This window comes from Bufo gargarizans, chromosome 6 (genome assembly GCF_014858855.1).
Source record: "Bufo gargarizans isolate SCDJY-AF-19 chromosome 6, ASM1485885v1, whole genome shotgun sequence".
Taxonomy (NCBI): domain Eukaryota; kingdom Metazoa; phylum Chordata; class Amphibia; order Anura; family Bufonidae; genus Bufo; species Bufo gargarizans.
In genome coordinates, this window is record NC_058085.1 from 157,582,432 (window position 1) to 157,596,738 (window position 14,307).

Consider the following 14,307-nt stretch of genomic DNA (forward strand, 5'->3'; position numbering starts at 1 on the left):
TCTAACTCCACCCAATCTCTACACACCCAATCCTGCCCAGCCCATTTGGTCACCCTACTGGGTAGTTATGCCTCATTAGTGCCACCACTCAGTAAAATGTCCCCTTAGAGCACCTACACAGTATTTGTGCCCCCCTTAATGCCCCCACACAGTAGTTATGTCCCCTTAGTGCCCCTCACAATGATGCTGCTCCCATAACCCCATACAATGGTGCTGCCCCTTAGTGCCCCCCTTATGTACCCCTGACAATATAGCTGCCCCTGTGCTAAAATAAAAAAGTAATACTCAATCTAGCCCCATTTCCATTTCCCAAATGACTGGAGCATAATGCGTCATACTCTTAAGTCAATGAGGTCCGTCACACACCATTAGTTTAAGTTTGGCATCATTCCATTAATTTTGATGTTCATGTGTACGGGTATGTTCTCACAACGGATTTTAACTGTATCAAAATTTGCCACACATCCCACGGCAGAAACCACTGTTCTCGGTTTGGCATCACTGAATGGGACTAAACCATTGGCAGCCTCCCGCTGCGTCCTTCCGAATTGTCCATGCGGAAGCTGCGCCAAGAATGGACATGTAGATTCTTACTGCAGTCTGGAAAACCTCATGTGAAAAATCAGCAAAATGCAGCACGGCCTCCCATTCAAAACAACGCGTGGCAGTTTCGTTGCAGGATCGGCATGGTTTTCAGTGATGGATCCGCGCCAAAAATCGTGTGAACATACCCTATATGACTGAGTTGTCAGCTGCTTAGCTATAATAGCAGTAGTGTCATACAATGGTGCTGGTGCTAATGTATCACCGTGTGCCATGACCTGTATAAAAGCTTCCTGGCCCGTTACCTTTATCTAGGCATGGGAACACGCTAGCTGACATCATCTTAGAGGATAGAGCCCACAGGATAGTGACAACCATAAATCCTTTCTCTCTGCCGGAATTCCACTTACCATGCTGTGATCGTTATACTGCGTTATATAGAGTGATGGAGCACTGGACTGATAGATCAATATACAGGGGCGGAACGCAATGCTAAGAAGCGAGATATCCACTGACCGCACTGCTATCCGCTGTCAGCAGTCTGGTGTGGTTTAATATATTTTATCTGTTTTACACATGGCCAAGTACTTTTGCTTGCCTTGTAGTTAAATTGGTTGTCCGGTTTGGAAAACACATTTTCAGATGTTCTGTAAGGGCATGCCGAGTTACTAGAGAGGAGCCCCGTATTCAGGACAAATTGGCTGTAAAGAGTGTCTCTCTGAGGAGGACCTGCCATGTCTGAATAAGGCTACTTTCACACTTGCGGCAGAGGATTCCGGCAGACAGGATTCCGGCAGACAGAACGGACGCAAACTGAGGGTACTTTCACACTGAGTTCCGTCATAGGGGCTCAATACCGGAAAAGAACTGATCAGTTTTATCCCTATGCATTCTGAATGGAGAGAAATCCGTTCAGATTGTCTTTAGTTCTGTCACTGAACAGCGTTTTGGACGGAGGAAATACTTCAGCATGCTGCAGTATTATCTACGTCCAAAATTCCGGAACAGTTGCCAGAATGCTGGATCCAGCATTAATTTACATTGAAATGTATTACCGCAATGCTGGATCCGTCCTAATAATATATAACGGATCCGTTTCTCCGAATGATATCCGGAGAGACGGATCCGTTCTTGCAATGCATTTGTAGGACGGATTCACATCTGGATCCGTCAACAAATGCTGTCCGTTTGCATGCAGATTGCTGGACCCGGCAGGCAGTTCAGGCGACGGAACTGCTTGCCGGATTACTCTGCCGCAAGTGTGAAAGTAGCCTGATGGCATTTGTCAGACGGATCAGAAACCTGATCCATATGACAGATGCATTGAAATTCCGGATCAGTCTCTCCGATGTTATCTGGAAAAATGGATCCGGCATTTATTTTTTTTCTCACTTTTTTTTTTTCGGACTGAGCATGTGCAGACCACAGTGCCGAATCCTTTTTGCCTGAACACTCAGGGCTGGATCCGGCATTAATGCATTTCAGTGGTAAGAATTTTGGATCTGGCATTCCGGCAAGTGTTCCGGAATTTTGGACGGAGATAAAAACGCAGCCTGCTGCGGTATTATCTCCGTCCTGAAAAGTCAAAAAGACTGAACTGAAGACATCCTGATGCATCCGGAACGGATTTCTCTCCATTCAGAATGCATGGGGATAAAACTGATCAGTTATTTTCCGGTATTGAGCCCCTAGGACGAAACTCTATGCCGAAAAAGATTAACGCTAGTGTGAAAGTGCCCCAACGTGTACAGCCCACCACCACTGCGCACTGTGTAATTCTTCACTCTTCCTGTGATGGCGCTGCATTGAACGTTCTCTGCTCTACAGATTGTGTTAAGGAATAATTCATATTTTTAGAAGAGCATTTCTGTATCACATTGTTGGTGGCCACACACAGATGGATTACATTTTTCCACAATTTAGATATTAAAGGACCTAAATGTTGATGACGTATCCTCAAGAAAGGGTGCTGTGTCCTCTCCTTTGGCCTATCATGTAACATCCATTGGTTACATGGGCAGCTCAGTCTCATTCAAGTGTACGGGAACAGTGCTGTAGTTACCAGCTCTGTCCACTACAAAGTAAATGGAGCTGTGTAGTTTTAGTGCGTATTTCCAGAACCGGATCTCCTGCAAACAGCTGATGGGTGGGGGTGCCGGGAAGTTCGCTGATCTAATATTGATGAGCTATCCTAAGGCCATCATTATAAAAAGTATAAAAGAAGACCCCTCCAATTTAAACGAAAAGTACGATTTTTGTTGTTGCCCATAGCGACCTGTCATTTCTTAGACTTCTCTTAAAAAAAAATGTAAAAAAAAGGAAGCTGCGATTGGTTGTTGTGGGAATCGCTCTAAGTCAGTTTTGATAAATGAGGATCAACACATTGGGCTTTGCTAGTAGTTTTATGTGAGATAATGTTTTGTGCACTGGAGATGTATCTTCTCATGTATAGCCAAAGGTTTTCTGGTATTTTTGAGATTCTTGTGTAAGTGCATGAAAGGATATTACAAAAAAAACTAAAATCCCTTAGGCTACTTTCACACTAGCGTTCGGGCGGATCCGTTCTGAACGGATCCGCTCATAATAATGCAGACGGAGGCTCCGTTCAGAACGGATCCGTCTGCATTAAAATTGCAAAAAAAAAGCTAAGTGTGAAAATAGCCTCGGACGGATCCGTCCAGACTTTCAATGTAAAGTCAATGGGGAACGGATCCGCTTGAAGATTGAGCCACATTGTGGCATCTTCAAACGGATCCGTCCCCATTGACTTACATTGTAAGTCTGGACGGATCCGCACGATCGCCTCCGCACGGCCAGGCGGACACCCGAACGCTGCAAGCAGCGTTCAGCTGTCCGCCTGTCCGTGCGCAGGCGAGCGGAGCGGAGGCTGAACGCCGCCAGACTGATGCAGTCTGAGCGGATCCGCTCCATTCAGACTGCATCAGGGCTGGACGGCTGCGTTCGGGTCCGCTCGTGAGCCCCTTCAAACGGAGCTCACGAGCGGACCAGCGAACGCTAGTGTGAAAGGAGCCTTAATGTTGTGCCACTCCAGTGCTGTCACTCTGGTCCCTGGTCCTGCAGAGGTGACATCATGTACATCACTCACATGACCATGGCATCCAGTGGTCCGGGTCCGTACATGCATGACATCAATGATTGTCCAGTGATGGTCACAGTAATGATATGTGTAGCGTCATCACTGCAGGACCTGGGATTTAACAGGCTAGTGCTGGTTATTTTTTATTTTACTCCATTTCATGCCCTTATGCCAGGGTCTTAAAATCCTGGACAAGCCCTTTAAATCTTGAAAAGTGCGTCCAGTTACCAGTTTCACTTTTGATGTGTTTTAAATCCACAAAAAAATGTTTACAAGAAGGCAGACATTTTTTGTATTGCTTTGACATGTCTGATTCACCAAACCTTTTTTCCTTCCTCTCTTCCAGACCACCAGAAGCTGGAGCGTGAGGCTCGCATTTGCCGACTCCTGAAACATCCCAATATCGGTAAGTTTCACTCCTGTTATATATATGTGTTGATTTTCTGCTTCCATCAGGGCAGACAAGCTCCGGTTATTGTTAGGGATGACGGGCAGGGGCCGCTGGCTGACAGGCGGGTGACGTGTGATGAAGAGGACTGATGTTCTAATAAATTCAATGTGCTCCATCAGCTGCCGTATTGATTTGCCAGCTTGGAATACGGCCAAAGCTTTTCTGAAAACTGAAATAGATTTTTAATTAAATGTATAGGGTAGTAAAAAAAAAAAAAAAAAAGAAGCAGACGTCTTATGATTTAAGCACCAGGGATTCCTGGGGAGAGTATGAGCTAACGCTCAGGGTCAGTATATAGAGCATCTCCCATTGCTTTTCTAATATGAGGTATATATGATTGTCCAAATCTCTGGCGCGGACGTTCCAGCAGATTGAATGGCTCCCACTAAAATAAAATCATTGTATTCTTCACATTTCTATTATCCTTTAGGGCAGGAATGCCCAACCTGCGGCCCTCCAGTTGTTGCAAAACTACAACTCCCCGCATGCCCTAATAGCTGTAAGCTGTCCAGGCACTCTGGGGGTTGTAGTTTTTCAACAGCTGGAGGGCCGCAGGTTGGGCATTCCTGCTTTACGTCCACACTTGCTGAGCATCCATTATGGATATCACTACAAATTCGAATACGAATCTGCCTAAGAATCCCCATGAATCGCCAATTTCATATCATTCCATTGAAAGGGTTAAAAATCGGCAGAAAGAAATGACCTGCTGTAGATTTTTCATGCGGCTTTTTTTTTGTGACGTGTGGATGAAATGTTTTCCACCTACAAATCTGGCATAAAAATGTGCAGCATTTCCGCTATGTGTGAACATACACTTACGATGGAAACCGCCACGGTCAGCCGGATCTGTCACACGATAGACAGCAATCCCCCCCCCCCCCCCCCCCCCCCCGATATTAGACTTTTATGTTGTAATCTCCTGTTGCCAAAGGTTTAATTTTTGGGAAATTCCTGGGCAATCTGGGCTACAGTCCAGCTATATAGACCTGCATTGGACTATTGCAGGTATATATTCATAAGGCCTCTCACACGTGACCATATGTATTTTGCGGTATGCAAAATACACATCCACATTTTTGTGGACTCTTTAACTTCAAAGGCTCCGTGGTCCATAGTTTGTGGCCAAGTATAGGACATACGGATGGGGAAAGCACATAGATCATCCATGTCCTTTCCACATCTTTATGTCCTGCAAAAATAGGAGCAAGTTATCAAAACTGGTGTAAAGGAAAACTCGCCTAGTTGCACATCATAACCAGATTCTACTTTTGATTTTCCAAAGGAGCTCTTAAAAATGAAAGGTGGAATCTGATTGGCTGCTATAGGCAACTGAACCAGTTCTACTTTAGACAAGTTTTGATAAATCTCCCCCTATGTCTGCAAAATGAGGACCACAGGCCCATTGAATTCAATAGGTCTGCAAAAAAATGCATATGACACGCAGACTGCACTTGTATTTTGCAGATCCGGGTTTTGCAGACCGCAAAACGGACACGGTCGTGTGCATGAGGCCTAACCTGGTAGCTTTGCCATTCAGGATTCTAGGAAAGCTGGTGGCCACCCCTCTGGGGGCTATAATGGTGTCCATATTGGAAGTGAACAGAATAAAGTGTAAAGTGATAGAGGGCAATGTTTTTTTTTACGGATGTAGGAGATGTGGGGGAGCGTTTTGCGACGGAAGTGATATTCCATCGCTAGCGGTGCATCGCTGTAAGCAGTGCGGATGTATAATGGTTGGCACCTCCTATCTGAATGCGGCCTGCACCAGCAGAAGCTCAGGCCTTATCTGTACAATTGGCTGCTCAGGGCGGGGGAGCGGCAAGCACTGGCAGAACATGAGCAAGGGCATGAAATGGGCTGTGTTTGTTTGTACATTCGGCTCTGAAATATGGATCATCTGGTAGGGACAGAAGGCATGTGGTATGCTAGCTTTGGCATGACATTTTCCAATCCTGTCCACGAGGGTGGGTGATATTTGTGGGATACTAATGCTTTCTGCCAAAATGTTTTCCATTGGCTTTCATGCTGATTGCTTGGATCGCAGACTCAGACGAGACAAGATGCTGTTATATTATGAGTTTATCTTGCTGAGCGTTGGCAACACTCTCAGAATGCTTTTAATCCCTTTAGGGATGACGCATCGCTGGTTTCTCAGGAAGAGGGGGGCCCTTCAAGTCCCATTTATGAAATGCACTGAGAGCTTTGTTGGTTAGTAGTGCAGAGAGATGAAGGGTGCAGGCGTGTGTGTGTATATATATATATATATATATATATGTGTGTATATATATATATATATATATATCTCTCTATATCCTGCTGAAGAACGTCGGATCGGTCATTACTTTAGTGTTAGGCAGTGAATGGAAAGAGAATTGACCATAGCTGATCATTTCCATCTGATACAGGTTGTCCCATTTATTGAAAAAATAAAAAGGAGGAGCCCCAAATGCTGTAACAACCCCCCACACCCACCTTTTCAATTGCCCACCGATCCACAAAGATATTGTGACGGTTATTGATTACCAGTGAGGCTGTAATATAGGATGTGACTGCTAAGGCTACTGATTGGCTGCAGTGGTCATGTGTGGGTATGGCGCATCATCACTAACATATGCTGGATCGGTGGAGGATTAAAAACGTGGGAACCATTTTTGGCATATGGGTACATCGGACGTCTGAGAAGATTTTCATAAAGGTCTCGGCTTTCTACTAGGACCTACTGTTCTTGAGATGGTCACAAAAATGCAAATATGGCACCATCACATGACCCATGTTAGCCATTAGAAGTTTATAGATCCTTCACGTAGTTGACATACACACTTCACATGAACCTTATTGGCCAGTAGAAGCTCACAGGTCCTTGAGTCTTCACCTCACTGACATACACAAAGTTTTACACCACATTTCCAGAACAAATTGGGCGTTTTTCTTCACTGCTATAGGTCACTGTTAAGGGGGTGGAGAACTATGGAGGTCGCTGTTAAGGGGGTGGAGCGCTGTGGCGCTTTGGAGTTCACTATTAGGGGAACGAGACACTGTGGAGGACACAGTTAAGGCGCTGGTGCATGGTGCTGTGGAGGTCACTGTTTAGGGGTGCAACACTCTAGAGGTCACTTAAGGGTGTGGGGCCCTGTGGATGTTACTGTTAAGGGGGCAGGGCCCTGTGGATGTTACTGTTAAGGGGGCAGGGCCCTGTGGAGATTACTGTTAAGCTGATGGGGTCCTATGGTGGTTGCTGTTAAGGGTGTGTGGTGCTGTGGAGGTCACCCTTAAGGAGGAGTGGTGCTATGGTGGTCACTGTTAAGTGGGCAAGGTGCCTGTGGAAGTTACTGTTAAGGGGGCAGGGCCCTGTAGAGGTTACTGTTAAGGGGGATGGGGCTCTGTGGAGGTCACAATTAAGGGGGCCGGGTGCTGTGGAGATCCCCGTTCAGGGATCTGAGCGCTGTGGAGGTCACTGTTAAGGGGGCAGGGTGCTGTGGAGGTCATTGTTAAGGGGGCAAGGTGCTGTGGAGGGCACTGTTAAGGGGCAGGGTGCTGTGGAAGTCACTGTTAAGGGAGCGGAGTGCTGTGGAGGTCATTGTTAAGGGGGCAGGGACCTGTGGAGTTCACAGTTAAGGGGGCAGTGTTGTGGAGGTCACTATTTAGGGGGTGGGGTGCTGTGGAAGTCACTTATGTGGAGGCCAGTGTGAGGTGCTGTGGAGATCACAGTTTAGGGTGCAGGGTGCTGTGGAGGTTACTGTTAAGGGGCGAGGAGCTGTGGCGGTCACTGTTAAGGGGGAGCGCCGCTGTGGATGTTACAGTTAAAGGGACAGGGCGATGTGTTATTCGCTACCTTGGCACCCATTAGAACAGATCCAATAAACACACAAAAACACTTACTCGAGCAACATTGGGTACTTTTTCTAGTCTTATATATAAATTGGTAACCGTAGCCAAAAGTGGTCAACCCCTTTTTAAAAGGAACCTGTCACCATGAAAATGAAATGTCACAGGCACCATGGTTTAGAGCAAGAGATGCAGCACAGATTGTTATATAATTTTATCTGAAAAGATTTAATATAACTTGTCATTTATTTGTTTAAAGGGGTTCTCCGGTCCAAACCTAATAATTGCTGGCTAAATCTAACCTGTGCAGCCTTCCCCAGTGCAGCCAGTTTGGAGATCCACCTCCCGATCACGTGGTCCCTCCGTTCGGAGTCCGTTTTCTCTTCCTGTCTTCTCTTCATTTTTCCAGCAGGAGACGGATTGTCACGTGACGTCACCGCCTCCTGCTGGATAATGCCGCTGGCTGGCCGTCAGTCTCTGTATCGTACAGGCTCCTGCACAGTGCGATGTAAGCTCTGTGCAGGAGTGACAGCATAGCGATCAGCCACAGAGGCTGATCGCTATGGTGTGCATGTCACATGGGGGACCCATGGATGGCAAACGAGGGGGCCACTGGATGGCACAAGTGGGCCAATTAATGGCAAACAGGGGTACTGGGAGCGCTGCATGGCATAGTGGGGACACTGTGGACATCACTGGTATGGGGGCACTGATGATGTCACTGTGTGGATGTCACTGTTGTGGGAGCTGAGTATATGTGATCGGGCTTGTGCACAGAACCGTATCGGTTTTGTGGTCTGCAAGTCGTGGATCCACTAAATAAGGTTTCTCTCTGTGTGCGATTCACTTTTTATTTTTTTGCAGTCCTATTGAGTTCTATGGGTTTTAGATCTGCATTTTGAGGACCAGGATAGGACATGTTCTATCTTTCGCAGAACTGACATACGGATGTGGAAAGCGCCATGGACGTCATGTCATCAGTGTGTTAGACACAGGAGTTGTAGTGAGTGTGGCTGCAGACAGAGCAGTGAGGGGGCGTAGCCAGCTTCATCACTGTGCAGTGCAGCCAGGCTTGTGTATCAATAAAGTTATGTATTCAACAAAACAAAAAGGAGAGAAAGGAGGACAGACACCACATCCAACCTGACAGGTCCTTTAAGAACTTTTACCTAATATTACCTAATATTTATATTGGCTTCTAGAAGCTTCTTGTATTGAGTACCGTAATAGCTTTATTCCACCAGATATATTTTCCGTGTATTTAAAGCGAACCTGTCACCTGGATTTTGTGTATAGAGCTGAGGACATGAGTTGCTAGATGGCCGCTAGCACACCCGCAATACCCAGTCCCCATAGCTCTGTGTACTTTTATTGTGTAAAAATACCGATTTGATACATATGCAAATTAACCTGAGATGAGTCCTGTCCCTGACTCATCTTACGTACAGGACTCATCATAATTTGCATATGTATCAAATCAGTTTTTTTACACAATAAAAGCACACAGAGCTATGTGGACTGGGTATTGCGGATGTGCTAGTGGCCATCCAGCAACCCATGTCATCAGCTCTATACACAAAATCCCGGTGACAGGTTCCCTTTAATAGTCTTGTGTTCATTTTTTGTAATCTAGAACCAGCCAGGGACTGCTATCATTTAATTTTGCAAGTCGGTATCCTCCACGCACATGGAGCGCCTTGATTGGTTCAGACGGCTGTCAGAATGATACCTACATATATTTTTCACTCCGCTGTCAAAACAGTTATTACGGATGTCACATTAATACTCTGTCTGCAACAGACAGTTTAATTCACATGCCGGAGTAAAACACACACCTTTTGTCTTCGGTTCTTTATGTCAGTGTAATTATTTGAAACAGTCTCCTTATTTCCTGACTCCTTCACTTAGCGGAATGTCCTCCCACCAATATTTAAATCAAGTTAGTATAGTGGATTGTTCATCAAACCGGCATTTACTGTTACACGTCTGGACTAGTGTTGAGCGAAAAGTCGGACATGCAGTACTTTTAGTCCGGCGGCCTCTCGCCGTGCACTGCTGTGCTGCGCCAGAGCTCCGCCAATGGGGACAGAGCGGCAGTCCGGCGGCTCGGCGAAATAGCGGCAGGACGGATCCGACAGTGTGAATAGCCTGTCGGATCCGTCCTGCCACTAGTGTGAAAGTAGCCTAAGTTCGGCGTCTAAAGTTTGGGTTATTGAAGTATCCCATTATGGATTCTAAATTCCGTTATGGTCCGTGGTATCAGAATCCATAACGGATACTTCGATAACCCTTAAAGAGATTTTCTGACCTTTCAGAAATGACTACAAAGAAAACTGAAATGGTAAAGTAAGAAACACAGACTTACTTTTATAAGTAAGTGGTGTTCCCCCACCACCCATGCGTGGTCCCATGCCGCTTCTTCATTTGCTTTGAGTGGTTGTGGAACCATATATGTAAGCCAGAAATGTGTATAATTGGCTGCCAGTTCCCTGTTAACACCTGTGATAAGCCACTCCATACATATGGGACAAGCTGAGAGCTTACTTTTGGCTGTTTCTAGCACTTCCACTCACAGTGAAACCTGCTTTCTTGGTAGCAGTGCAAGTCCCAGAAGATGTGAAAAGAGTTAAAAAAATAAAAATAAAACTGCTGTGGATTTTACTGTACCCGATGTCTGAAGTTGAAGGCCCTTGGCTACCCCAGCATCGGCAGTGTCAACAGAAGAGCTTGGAATCCTACGTGTCCATAGGACGCAAGATGGTGGTGGTCAACACTTTCCTTGGGCTGTTCCTGAATTCCTCCACTATGTCATGAGCGCTGAACACTGACGTAAAACTTCTGGCACATGCACATATATAGGGGATTCTGCTGCCGGTATCTGTACATTCTGCTGGATGTGTCCATTACCATTCAGCGCCAACATCATTGTGGAGGAAGGCAGGATCAGCTCATGGAAGCTCCCTCTTGCATCCTATGGTTTCTAGGCTCCTGTGTTGACATTGCCAATACCTGAGCAGTCAGGAGTGATGGCGTATGCTTGTATGTATTTATTACATTTTATCGTCATTCCAAACACATATATATATATATATATATATATATATATATATATATATATATAATTTTTCTTTTTCTTTTTATTTTATTTTAGCTATTTTCTAGTTTTCAATGTCACTTTCTATTATTTTTTTTATTTTTTTTTAATCCTGCGTTTTTCACTCTGGCTGCTGAGCCTCAAAACTTGCTGTTCTACAGAGATCACTTTTCAGTAGTCATCCCATTATCTTCACAAGGAGGATTACAGTGACAGGTAACATACATATGTATATACCACAGGATCGCACCACTGACAACAGGTGATGGTCAATGCTCGCCTTCTTCCCCTTCCCGGCAAATTGACCTCTCCATAGGTTGCAGAACACCAGTAGAAGTCAAGTTATCTCTGCAGTATGCTATGGTCCATGTGGCTGCTGTAAAGCATTTCTCTGAACGCTGTTAGCAGCAACTTAGGCAAGATGACCACCAACACAATCCTGCATAGAAAATATATTTAAAAAATGAAGAAAATCAAAGCAGATTAGAAAAAGAGACTATTTAAGGTTTAAAAAGTATATAGATGATGGACCTGTCACCACAAAATGTAATGCAATCTGAAAGCACTATGTTATAGAGCAGGAGAAGCAGAGCAGGTTGATATATAGTTTCATAGGAAAAGATTCAGTAATAACCTGTAATCTTTACATTTATGTCTTTGCTTTTTCCACTTCCTGTGAACAGCTATTGGTACAGGGAGGAGGGGTTTTCAGTGACTGGCAACTATCTCTGTATGCACACTCAGGGCTCATGCACTTGGTCGTGTATGCCCTGTGCCCGTATTGTGGACCGAAAACAGCGGTTGCGCAATATATGGACGCCGGGCGTGTGCACTCCGTATCACAGATGTGAACCCATTGACTTGAATGGGTCAGCAATCCACAAGATATGGAGCAGTGCACAGCGGAGGCATGGATTGGAAGCACTATGAAGCGCTTCCGTGGGATTTCAGTCCATTCCTCCACACTGCCCAAAAAAATATAGGACATGTTCTATTCAAGTGTATGGTTTCACATCCGCAAACGGTGTGCGCTCCGCTGGTACCCGTGCACAGGACACATGCTTGCATGCATGAGCCCTTCATACATAGAATGCTGTCAATCACTGATAACCCCTCCCTCCTGTACCAATAGCTGTTCACAGGAGGTAGAAAAAGCAGAGATGTAAATGTATAAATTCCAGATTTTACGAATTCTTTTCCCATAAAACAATATATCAATCTGCTCAGCTCCTCGTGCTCTCTGACATGGTGCTTTCAGATTGCACTGCATTTCGTGGTGACAGGTCCTCTTTAAGGAGTAACTATTTGTTAATAATAATGACCTTATACGCTAATTAATGTGTTACCATGAGAGATCTCATGAACTCGAAGGAATAATTTACAATTTGTTGCAATTACTTGTACAAGTTCCTTTTGGTTTGTTATCATGGTTGTATTTACTAGTAATCGAATGCACTAAACTTGTGACTTGATCCATAAATTCCTTGATTTATAAATTTACACATCTGAACTAGGGCTGCACGATATATCGCAAAATTAATCGAATCGATTTGGCCGACCCGAAAATGCTGCGATTATATATGAAGGGGCCCTGCGCACATAACTGGCTTTGTGTGTAAAGTATTTTACTAGTGTGTGAAACAAGCTATTGATAACAGGTCCAGCCTCTGTACTCACTGTCACGATGAATGCACTACAGCGAGCGGTAGCGAGCTGGCCGGCCGGCGTGTGACTGACGTCACTTAGTAACGCTCCTGCTTCCTGAAGTGGGAGGAGCTTTACTAAGTGCTGGCCGGCCAGCTCGCTGCAGTGCATCCATAGTGACGGTAAGTACAGAGCCTGGCCATGTTATCAATAGGAGAGAGATTGTTTTACACACTAGTAAAATACTTTACACACAAATCCAGTTATGTGCGCAGTTTTGGACACATAGGGCCATGAGAGGGACCAGCATAAGATGCTATATGTCTTATACTGGCCCCCCTCATGGCCCTATGTGTCATAGCACACGTCCCCCATAACAGTGCCATCCACAGATCCACCCCATAACAGCGCGTCCTCCACAGATCCACCCCATAACAGCGCGTCCTCCACAGATCCACCCCATAACAGCGCGTCCTCCACAGATCCACCCCATAACAGCGCGTCCTCCACAGATCCACCCCATAACAGCGCGTCCTCCACAGATCCACCCCATAACAGCGCGTCCTCCACAGATCCACCCCATAACAGCGCGTCCTCCACAGATCCACCCCATAACAGCGCGTCCTCCACAGATCCACCCCATAACAGCGCGTCCTCCACAGATCCACCCCATAACAGCGCGTCCTCCACAGATCCACCCCATAACAGCGCGTCCTCCACAGATCCACCCCATAACAGCGCGTCCTCCACAGATCCACCCCATAACAGCGCGTCCTCCACAGATCCACCCCATAACAGCGCGTCCTCCACAGATCCACCCCATAACAGCGCGTCCTCCACAGATCCCCCATAACTATGTCATACCCAGCCGTGTCAGCGGCTCATATGGGAAAATCCAAGCAAATAGACCTCTAGCAAAATTCCCTTAAAATATCGCATTGCATATAGTTATTGCAATTTTTAGGGCCCTAATCGCAATCACACAAAATTCCCATATCATGCAGCCCTAGCCCGCATATGTTCGCGGGCGAAGAAAGCGAACTGGCCATCACTGCTTTGGGCCGCTTTTACACAGTCAGTGTTTGGTCAGTGTTTAATCAGTGATCTCCATCAGTGATTGGGAGCCCAAATCAGGAGTGAATCCTACAGAGTTGAGGTATAATGGAAAGATTTGCAGCCATTCTGTGTGTTTGACCTGCACCTGGACTTGCTTCAGAATCACTCATAGAAATCAATGGCCAACACTGTGTGAAATTAGCCTTACAGGGCAAGACGGGAATCTGTCACCACAATCTTGGACTATTATCTGCAGTAATATATGAGTAGTACCATCCAGATCACTATTTTTTATTTTCTGACTGTTCCCCATTCCCTAGTGCCATTGTCAGGACTGCCGTGCATTCGCTTGAGTCCTCTCCATTAACTTAGCACAGCAGTGCACAGCAGTTCGGACTGTATTTCAGTGCAACTTTGCTAGGTAACAGTGGAGGAATGGGGTGGGGGGTAGGAAAAAAATAATAATACAGCGATCTGGGCTCCTTATCTGCTTTACTACATGTCTTACTGCAGATAATACTCCAAAGTTACAGTGTTTTAGTCCAGTTGATATCTTGACTTCCAGTTCTGTTCTGCTGTAGAACGTGTGACCAG

The 14,307-nt window shown here is 45.6% G+C and overlaps 1 protein-coding gene across 17 annotated transcripts in view; it reads left to right on the plus strand.

The window, feature by feature from the left end:
* CAMK2G (calcium/calmodulin dependent protein kinase II gamma) overlaps positions 1 to 14,307 on the plus strand; it is a 267,692-nt gene that overhangs the window by 114,968 nt on the left and 138,417 nt on the right. For all 17 annotated transcript variants that reach the window (XM_044296195.1, XM_044296197.1, XM_044296196.1 and 14 more), the window contains exon 3: positions 3,987 to 4,046. In XM_044296195.1, the coding sequence (XP_044152130.1) occupies positions 3,987 to 4,046 (60 nt within the window). The remainder of the gene's footprint in view (positions 1 to 3,986; positions 4,047 to 14,307) is intronic.